Here is a 10822-nt window from a genome sequence, read left to right on the forward strand (position 1 = left end):
ATATCTATAATTTATATGAAAAACTTATTAATACTGATGTTTAAAATTAAACATAAAATGGTGCCCCAATATATTGTCGAACGGTTCCCTCCACATGACCATCATAAAAATACTAGAGCTAGTGACACCGATTTTGTGGTGGAAGTTTTCCCATCTAAATTCAGGACCAAGAGTGTTATGCAAAATGGAATTAAATTATGGAACGAACTACCTAGGGCTATCAAAATATTGGATAATATTACTATCTTTAAAAATGAACTTAAAACTTATCTCTCTTTAACGAATAACGCAATACGTTTGTGAAAAATTTTTAATTTTGTCATGAAAAAATTTTTAACTTAATCATAGGACCCTTTCGTAAACAAGATATTATCTTAAAAGGATATCCTAAATAAAGCATTTATTTATTTATTTATTTATTTATTTATTTATCTCCCATAGCTATAATCGACCCTTTTCTCCCTACAACCCTTCTCAACTTTTCATAAGAACCAAAACCGATATAGTCCAGGGACTTAGGCATTCCCCTGGATTAGAACTATGGACAGAGATGCCCAAGAGAAAAATAAAACTTATTTAAACAGCAGCGCAAAATATAAAACCCTTTCGATCCAGGGTTTCAATTTTCAAATAAATAGGCTCAGATCAAAAACCCAATGGAAAAAAATTAACATTGTCATTGAATTTTGATACTTTGTAACAGATATCTAAACTGTCACTTAAATCAATATTACGCTAGTTATTGTTTATATTAATTTAATTTTAATTACAAAAGATATTTATTTCGAGAATAAGGGAAACCAAGCCTTAAGATCGCTACCTTTTCGACAACCCTTTGAAAGAGGACAATATAGCCAGAAACAAAGCCTTGGAATTGTTTTTTATAAATGTATATATAAAATAGTTTTAGTTTTATTCTATTTTCTTTTTTTTTTTTCAAGTAGAAAAGAAGGAATTCGAAAGACCGAGTTGAACAAAGACAAATGTCCGTTTAAAAACGTTCCTAGTTACTTTTATGTTACGGTTTTACCACTAGCAACGACACTTAGAGTTAAAAGTAATAAAATAAGAAAGTTTCCACAGAAAAAAGCCCTAAGATGATATCGAGGGAACAGATACTCGTATAAAAATATATTTGAAAAGAAAAAAGGTGGGGTGGCGTAGCGGTTAGCGCTTTCGCCTCGCAGCAAGAGGATCCCGGGTTCGATCCCGGACTGTGGCACCGGGTGAAAAATCTGGGAAGAAATCCTTCTGCGTAGAGTTTGCAAGTTCTCTCCCCGCTTGTTAAAGGAGTTTTCCTCTGCGGTCTAACCAGGTTTCTCCTTTCCATCAAAACTTGCAGAGGTTAACGGTAATAGTTAGTATAGGGCGCTGTTGGTTAGCTGTGGCATAGGGGCTAGCCACCACCCCTCTATGCATTGTAAAGGCGTTAGATAAGTGGCAATAAGTCGCAAGATGACTTGGTCCAATTAGCTAGCTGAACTTATAAAAAACCTTTACGTTTAATTTTCCAAATAGAACTAGGTTTAATTGCCCAAGTAATTGTGATGGCTTGCCCCAAAACTTTATAAAATTTTAATCACATTTTGGTTTGATCAGTTAATTTGGAATGAACATCCTTAGATAGGTTTAATCCCAACTGGTTAAAGAATAATTTGATTCAAATAAACATTATTTGGTCAATAAAAACTATTGCAATGCAATTTAGATATATGATCTGTCAGGAAAATTTGATCTGACCACGCAAAGAGATAAATACGGATCAAAAAACTCCTAATTAGGACGGATCCTCGTAGAACTATTACTCCCAAAAAAACGCTTAACTCTTTAATCGATCCGCGGTTTCTCAATTTGAAGTGATTGTCCCCTCGATTAGAGTTAAGTCCGTCAATACCCCTTTTCTTCTTAGAGAAGAATGAAGAAAGCTATCCTAACAGAGGCGCGAGTACGAACTGTAAAAGTGACGGGCACGTAATTAAAAAGTTTCCTTCGTGTCAAATGACACGTCGAGTTGGAACGAGGACGGTCACGTAATCTATTACCGACGGGAACGTAGGGAAACTCTCTCTCTCTTCTCTCGTGTCTCTTCCGGGGAAACCGAGAAAGGAAAAAAGACCCAAAACAAGGAAGTCGCTCCTGGTCAGTCAGTGAGAGAAAGAGAAAGGTTTAACACAGCAATTTGACTCCGCAGAGAGAAATATCCCCCCAAAAAGAAACTAAAGAAAGTCGCTAGGTACGAAAAAGAAGACCAGAAAAAAAGAACGAGATCTTCCGCAGACTATATATACTTAATTGAAGGTTTCAATGAGTCCAAAATGTCGGGATTATTCTCGGATGGCCTAGCATTGTACGACGAAGCTTTGTGTAAATAACTCTGGGGCTTATCGTAAAATAACATTAAAATACCCTGAACAATAAGCAAATATATGGAAAGAGGTGAAATTTAAATCTTACAGACGTCATGGAATAAAATTTTATATCATATACATAAATCTCTACTATGTCCGCTAATTAAAATTTTAGCATACATGTATCTGAGGGTGTAAGATTTCTTAGGGTGCGGACACCTTCAAAATGTACGAGTTAGTTACTCTAAGGTATAAGAAAGGTGCTAACATGAGGAAGTATTGGGAAAAACCTTGGAAACTACTTCCTATAATGCCTTCGTAAATGTTAATGATTTCCGTAAGCCAAAAGACGTGTAACAGGCCAATCCTTAATTGACTAACTAGGGAAGAAGGTCGTCCCCTAAGGCCTAACGAGCCAAAGACTAACGATGAAATACAATGCCTACTTATTTTTCACTGATTTTTTTCCCCTTTTTTACTCCTTTTTCCTCCTCACTCTCCATCTCTTCTTCATCCCCATCATCAGAAAACAGACCCCAAAACAATATTGATTAAGAAGAGATGCATCGTTTGATCAATAGTGAATACCCGATCCCTGATTTTTTTTGGGTTCGCAATAAGAATCGGGTATTTTTTTATATAAAACCTAATGTTCACCATCTTTTCACTGTTTCTGAAAACTTTTAGGCCTAAAGGGTTTAGGCCTAGTTAAAATAACTTCAAATACATATTTTTCAATCAAAGATGTCAAGAGACGATTCCGCTTTTCACGTGTTTTCCCATTAATAAAGAAAAATATGTATAATTAGGAATTTTAATGAGAGAGATGAATCTGGGTTTTAATTCGAATTGATCGATAAGATACTGAGAGCTTGTTTGAAAATTAAAATAAATATTACCGAATTTGAATGAAAGGATATTTTCAAAAAGGAGTAAATTAAGCGAACCGTGAATAATCAATGGCAATTTTAAGATTAAAGAGAAAATGTTTCCTAAGAGAGTTTTTCCTTTCCAGAATAATTTGAAACCGAAGATAAAAGTAGTATGTTCGTGTTTTAGTTTCCTATCATTATATTACGAAAGGCATAATATTGTTTCCGATTTATCAAGTTCCTCAATTTACGTTTTAGAAATTTCCTCTGACGACCCTACTTAATTATCCGAATGGACATTAGTGTCCCGATTTAATTACTCTATAAAATTCTTCAGTTTGAGGGTTAAGAATAAATGTTCAAAGAGATAGTACTTTAATATACGTGTAAATACATATATTTATATATTTATTACTGTATTTGCAGCCAAACGAGTGGATGAATCAAAGGGTGAGTTACATTTTTTATGTTTCTATCTTTTCAAATTTAAGTGCTATAGAATGTTTTGAATTATGGATTCTATTCAATTGCATTCAATATTTTTAATTTGGAGTTAAGAGAGAGATCGCTTTTAGCGAAACTTATATCATATGTTAATAATTATCTTCTAAGTATTCAAGAAATTGTCTATTCGTAATTTACACAAACAATAACAATTAAGAATCTTGGTCAAACACGACACGATTGTTTTTGTTGTTGATTATTCTTTTTTCTTGTTCATGAACTAACACTTGTTTAACAAGCTTTTGTGTCAACGTTATTACTTAATAAGAAGACATAAACTTCTAATTTAACTTATGGTGAAACTTTTAGCCGAAGGTTAAGGATGGGAAATTATCGCTGGAAGCAAAATCTTTTCAGAGAAAATGAAAATTAAGGGTCCTAAGCAATTAGATCGTTCGTGCGAGTTTGCCAAATTTATGGTTCTTTCAAAATCAGTCACTATACTCTTTTTGAGGAGCTAGTTCTATATGATCTGAAACGGCTGATCTCTTTGGAATCTTGATCTTGGCAAGCGGCTTTACGCGAATGGAGCGACGTTGATCAAGTTTGAGTGTACTCGTAACGCAATTATTGGAAATTGCCCCGTCTTAAACAAGCGAAGGCGGTGTGCGTTGAACTCATTAAGGAAGTAACGCGAAGGAGAGAAAGGGGGGAGAAAGAAGAGAAAACCGAGGTCATTCAGTTGCAAATTAAATTAATCAGTGCGGATCCGAGTGACACGAATCGCGGGAGCGAAAAGGAGCCTCTGTGGTTTTCTAAACGCGTTTGGTCCGAAAAGAGAAAGGATAAAATGGGACCCCCGAAAGCTAGTAAAAGATCGCGCGCGCCAAGGTTTTAAAGTCTACATGCAATCCTCGATAAAATTATACGTCTAGGAGAAATGTCAACAGTACACAAAACTAACAAAAGTTCAATTCCAACACAAGTGGATAAATTTCATTAAGTTATTCTTCGCATAATCCGTAATTCGATTTATGATAATATTACATTTTAATTGCACTTTTGCATATTCACTTTGAAATAGGGAAATAGGAAACGCCTTTAGAACAAAAATGACGAGCATACTCTTGGCAGTCCTATTAAGTTGGATCCCTTTTCCCCAAATGAAAACCATCAGGAAAGAGGTAGAGGGGTTAATTCACACAGTTTTCTTAATAAGCACCAGTTCCTTTTTGGTGATGGCGGCGAGAGTTCGGGGCCTTTGTCGTTTATACTTAAAAGCCTTAATCCCGGGGTACACCCACGCACGGCACCATATTCTGAAGAAAACAAAAGAAAAATACCGTCTCCTACTTTGATCAGAAGACGTAATTTGAAAGTAAACTGGAAATTAACCCTCAACAAGCTTTACCTTTTGTCATTATTCTAAAAAACTAATTGCGAATCGCAAACCATTTACAATGAATTCTCCATCGTCTACCAAAACCTAGCTATCAGTAAAATCCTTCCACATCATTTAGTTAAGCCTTAGATTTAAAATCCATTTTATTTTTTTTAAGGAAAACACATATGGAAAGAAAAATAAAATGTAACCCTATCATTATAGTTTTAGTGCGTTTTGAGCTTAGCTTCGGTTTAGGGAATGTGAACCAAAGGGATGCTTGATGATTACCATTATAAAATTATTTATCTTGTAAAAATATTTAGTTAGTCTTAGATATACGGTTTCTTTGTTTTTATATACGAAGGTTCTATTATTATTTTTTTTTTCGCTCTAGAGCTTTGATTCTTTTGAATCAGGAAGACGTATGCACCTCGAGGCTTAGTCAATATTTACCCACGAGGGTAGAACACCAAAAACTGAAAATAGTAAACATACCGTCGGATTTGTTGATTTGTAATGCATGAGAATAAAGGTTTCGGTTATACCTTATCGAAAACCCTTACCAACCCTAAGGCACCTATACTACAATACATAAATCCTTTCTTACCGAAGTTACTGCTAGGTATATATCTCTTTAAGGGGATTGAATTTTTCTTTTCGAGTATTTTCTTGAGAATTGTCATCCGTTATTTTTTTGTCTCTCCATTGAAAGTATTAGATTTGTCCTTGTATAATTTTTTTCGGGAGATAAATTGGTTTTTCCTTTACAAAAAGAACCATTTTTGTCTTAATATTATCATTTTTAAAGGGGAAGCAAGTTAGAAAAGCTTAAAAAATAACACGGATTAGAATACATTTTTAGACCATTTCGAAATAAGTAAAAATAAATATCAATTATAAAAAAAAAAAAATAACTAAATATTTAAAGATATAAGTTAATTATGCAAAGGAAGAACACATTGAAGGCTTTTCTTAAATAGCCGTTAACCCCTTAGTATGATATTGTAGCATTTCACTTTGTTAAGACTTTTTACAAGCCGTTAGTAACTAGTTATTAGAAACAAAACAAGTTTTGGGTCTTGAATCATTTTGTTTTTACTGTTTTTTATCTTTCTCTTATAGAATCACTATATACGTTTCTTTTCTGTCTTTCTCAAAAATGCTTCTAGGCAAAAAGGAAGTTTTTTATGTTTACTCAGAAGCCGAAACTAAATTAGAAATGGTGGGTAAGGAGCTAGATAATACGAAACGTTTACACTCCTACCTTTTTCTAGAGACTAACGGAAAGAGTATCGCGAAAAAGAAACGGTTCCGTAATTTCCCACAGGTATCAAGAACTAAGCCCTTCATCGAAATGAAAAATCGAACTACGCGGAAAACTTCAGAGGAAAAAAAAGCTACTTTTTTTTTAATAAGTTTTTATTTTCGGAAGAAATAGATAAATCAAATCATTAGAGACGTCTTGCATATCTTAAGGTAAAACAAACAGAATGCCAGTAATTTTCGTGTCAACGTAGTATTAACAATTCGACTTTACACTTCAGAGATTAAATAAAAGAAAAAATATTTTCTACGTAAACAATTCTTCATTGTTTGAATTTTAAGAAGGAAAACATTTACTTTTTGGATTTTATTTAAACTTTGATTAAATCTATGAACATTTCATTAATTAAATTTGTAATCACCAAATTTACTGAAATTTAAATACCTTCGCTTACGAGTATGGAAGTACATTAATTGGCGAAAACCCTTGGGCGATGAATATTTTCTTATTAAAAATAAAAGGTTTTCAATTCCAAATTGAAAAAAAATTATATTTTTTCTCCGTCATCAAAGTTAAATAATGTCCACATAGCCACGAAGAGTTGACGCAGTATAAATATCAATGCAATAAGCATTTCCATTCAATCCTTAAATCTAAGTGTTATGGTATATTCGTCTTACCAAGATGGAAGAACGAGTTCTCTTAAATGGGATGGGAATAAAGTTTGTAAACCCAAGTAAACCCTTCCCCCGATGGAATGAAGTTGAAAACTCTAGTAATCCGTGAAAATTAAACTGTTTTAATGAGACTCAAGACTGAGAAGGCTGGCTGAAATTTCGTTTCCTAGAAAGCGGTCTCCGCTATTCAACACAAAATTATCCCTTGAGCGGAACTGTTCCTCTACAGTTATTCGCAACCTCAAAACCTTTTAAAAAGCAGCGGATCCCTATAGAAAATCGAGATATTTCCAAGGTAGCTAGCGAACTGGTGGTTTCCTTTGGACAATTTCCCCAAGTTGGGTCCCAGACTAATCTCTTAAACCTTTAAATTAAAAGAGACCGAAATGGGGTAAACTTTTCCTGGCCGTTAAAAACGTTTCTCTCTCTCTCTCTCTTTCTCTATTTTGCTGAACAGAAATAACATAAAACACATTCCCTAGCTTCAGTTCCGAGTTATTTGAACACCGAAATTCAAAATATGACTGTCGATATTCAACTGTTTTTTATACGAAATTATTACAGAATCTGAATGCGTGGACCCAGGAATCGCCGGTCTTCCACCTCAAGCATGCTCAACGGCATCTTCGGTGCCCCAGCCTCTAGATGACCCCCAAGGAAAAGGAATACCCGGTCCGGACGTCATTCCTTTGGCCATCGAGTGGAATGGTAATTCCCTAGAACTAGATTTTCTAATAGCGTTTTCTACTTAGAAACTGACATTAGACCTCTACATCTTCTTAATGTTAGCATCCGAGTTCCCTCGGTGTAAAAGAATTCATTATAAACGTAATTTCCAAGGTACTATAAGACCAACTCGTCCTCTAATGAAAAGGGACGCTGCAAAAATACTGGACACTCGTTACAATTACTCTAAATACAGTTAGAAACTAAGAAATAGCGGTTACCTAGGGAACCAAGTTGCTTGCTACAAGTCAGGGGAATGTAGAGCTATACTTGCAAAGTCTGTTCAAAGTTCATGTAATGTGAAAATAAAAGTTTATGAAGTTTGGGAACAGTCAAGAAATTTGGAAATAAATAGGATTATAAGGTCACAGAAATGTTACTAATTATATCGAAATTTCATTCCAAGCCTTGTATAATTAACGAAAATAACCCATGGTAAAGTAGGTCGTAAGCATTCGTATCACTTTGGATAAAAGATAAATTTATCGGGGATACTTTGTCAAGTTTGCATCAACATTTAGGTATTAAGAGCAACGCGTGTCGTATCGTTGTCTGAACAAACGTATCAACGTTCATCTAATCCGATTTTCCTCACCCGTCCATAGAGTAGGGGATAACTGTTAGGGCTTTGTAATTGTTAGTTATGTCTGATAAGAATCCATCCAATTATCGGTCAGTGACTCACGCTATGACTAGAGCCAAGCCAAGCTTCCAATCTATATACCTTTAATTTACGATTCCCCGTTTATGTACAGGATAGAGACGAGAGTAGAGAGAGAGAGAGAGAGGGGTAATTAATAGGCTTTAATTAATTAGAGGGAAGATGAACAAGAAGGGTAGGTAAATGCTAATACCCATCGATTGTGTTTCTGGGTCCAAGATTGATTTTACATCTCGCATCATACTTCATTTATCGATATAAATGAAGGCCCATTTACAGAAAATAATTCTAGGTAGAATGTCTAGGGCACGAGAATCTCTAATTCTAAATTTCAACTCTTTTTTAATAAAAAACATTAGGCCTAAATGAAATTGTTTCGTGTTTTCGTACATCGGCGTTAAATTTAATCGAGGTAAAAAGTTATCTGTGATGGAAATTAACAAATTCTCGAATGTGAAAGGACCTTCGATGATATTTTGCCGATATTACGATCGATCAAAACACGAACTAAAATGATATCATATCCCCCCTTTTCACCATAAATCACGTTTCTAATTAAACAACGTTTCATTAAAATAAACATCTCTCTAATTGTAGATTTGCCAGTGTTTCAAACGGGTTATCCAGGTGAAACATCGCAATGGGGAGCTTATAATGGCTACCCCGTTGGAGCCGAAAGTTACGACGTCACCATACATAATACATGTGGTACGAGACGTAAAGTTCCCAACGTCGAGGTAAAGTAAAATTAAACTAAAATCGTCAAATATTAATTTTTTTAAATATATTTCATATTTAAATATGTATTATATCACTAGGTCGTTCCGGAATATCGTTTGAAATCTACTTTAGTTTAAAAATTGTTTACTAATGAGAAAAAAGAGTTTATCCACGTTGTACAGTACGAAAAAATACTTGAATATAAATATATAACAGAGTGTTTATCGAGATTATAGAATATATAATAACGGATAAATTTTATTTAAAAAAAATTACCTGAAACATTTTAGAGAAACGCGAAATTAAAGAGAAAACAAAAAATTGAAATTCTCGCGTAAGTGCTAAAATGACGAAGTGTGTTACCATGTTTTTCAACAACAGAACAGTACACACTTTGAAATAACTTTCGACAAAGTGCTTATTAGTGTACCATAATTAATTAAGAAGTTGTCGGTTGGTGCTCATTTGAAATACGTCGCGAGTTTTGAACACAAACAGTAACACAAGCGACTGTGTATTGATCTGTTTTTAATTTGTAAATGTATGAAGAAGAAAAAACCATACAAATTTCCTTGAAATTGACCTCCTGAACCTTATAAAGTATCGCTACGAACTAATTATATCTAGGCCGGGAGAATTTGTTAATTATTTTAAAGTATTTCCAGCGATATTTACTGGTTTATTGTGAAACGAAATTATGAATAGTCATCGCGCATGCGTACTCGCGAACTCTTACTCTATTCCTCGGTGATGGATTCGTTACATCCATAAAAGTAAACACAAAGTGATACTCAAATTATATTCTGAATTCTTTGTTGTGGAAATTTCAAACCGTAACCGCGCAACCGCGGGAATGTGATCATTAATAAGATTATTTGAATTATAAATAATTTAAGTATCCCTTTAATGTTTATGTCTTTAATGTATCGAATTTTTCATTAACATTATCTATTAAATTATATATACGTAAACAAGTATCTTTCTCAAAAATGATGAAAACCAAATATTTAAAGTATAAAAAAAATTAACCCAAAATATAAAAAAATGTATTCTCATCTATGTAGACCAGCCGGAGCATAGAATTTGTATGTTGACCATTATTTGGAATATGTTAAAACGTATGTACAGCAATAAAAAAAATATTAGTCCGAAATTATGCTGTAATGTTGTTCTTTTTTTTCCAAAAGTTCAAAAGGTTAAACGCAAACCCTAATATATAAATAATCCTTTTTAAAACTATGTTTGTTTCTTATAGGTTCAAAAAAATCAAGTCGAACATTTGTATGCTTAATGGAAATTGGAGAGATTGAGACGTTAAAGTTTGAAAAAAAAAAAAAGATAAATGTTTTAAAAGTTTCTTAGATTTAAACCGAAGTTAAGTTTCAAAAAAACATATAGCTAAATTCTCCTAAGCCATTGATGGAGTTTCTGGATTCAAATCTCGCTATGCTATTCGATATCATGAAAGGTTTCATCTTGAGAGCTTGGACATTAACAGATTGAGAAATGGTCAGTTCCTTACTTTGTATGTTATAGCGCAAAGGACAGATTCATTCATTGCTTCGTCAGTTTAAATTAACTTAAGTTTCAGAAAAATTGCTTCTCTCGTTTATTAGACGAGGAGATAGTATATAAATATGTTTTTCTAGTCTCGGCAACAATAGACCAATGGAATTACAAGCAAATGATAGAAAACAGACGACGAGGCTTAGTTATTTATCATAAT

General features: G+C 33.7%; 1 protein-coding gene across 5 annotated transcripts in view; it reads left to right on the forward strand.

Annotated features, from left to right (window-relative positions):
- LOC149661405 (neural cell adhesion molecule 1-like) overlaps positions 1-10247 on the forward strand; it is a 44131-nt gene extending 33884 nt beyond the window's left edge. For 3 of the 5 annotated variants that reach the window (XM_089842914.1, XM_089842910.1, XM_089842911.1), the window contains 4 exons: positions 3647-3670; positions 7554-7697; positions 8974-9113; positions 9195-10247. In XM_089842914.1, the coding sequence (XP_089699040.1) occupies positions 3647-3670; positions 7554-7697; positions 8974-9113; positions 9195-9233 (347 nt within the window). In that variant the 3' untranslated portion in view covers positions 9234-10247. Of the gene's footprint in view, positions 1-3646; positions 3671-7553; positions 7698-8973; positions 9119-9194 lie in introns of all 5 variants that reach the window. The other 2 variants (XM_089842912.1, XM_089842913.1) reach the window with 2 other exon arrangements.
- The last annotated feature ends 575 nt before the right edge of the window (positions 10248-10822 follow it).

Source organism: Phalangium opilio, unplaced genomic scaffold, assembly GCF_054372755.1.
Source record: "Phalangium opilio isolate 3A_F unplaced genomic scaffold, DU_Popi_V2 ptg000070l_1, whole genome shotgun sequence".
Lineage (NCBI taxonomy): Eukaryota > Metazoa > Arthropoda > Arachnida > Opiliones > Phalangiidae > Phalangium > Phalangium opilio.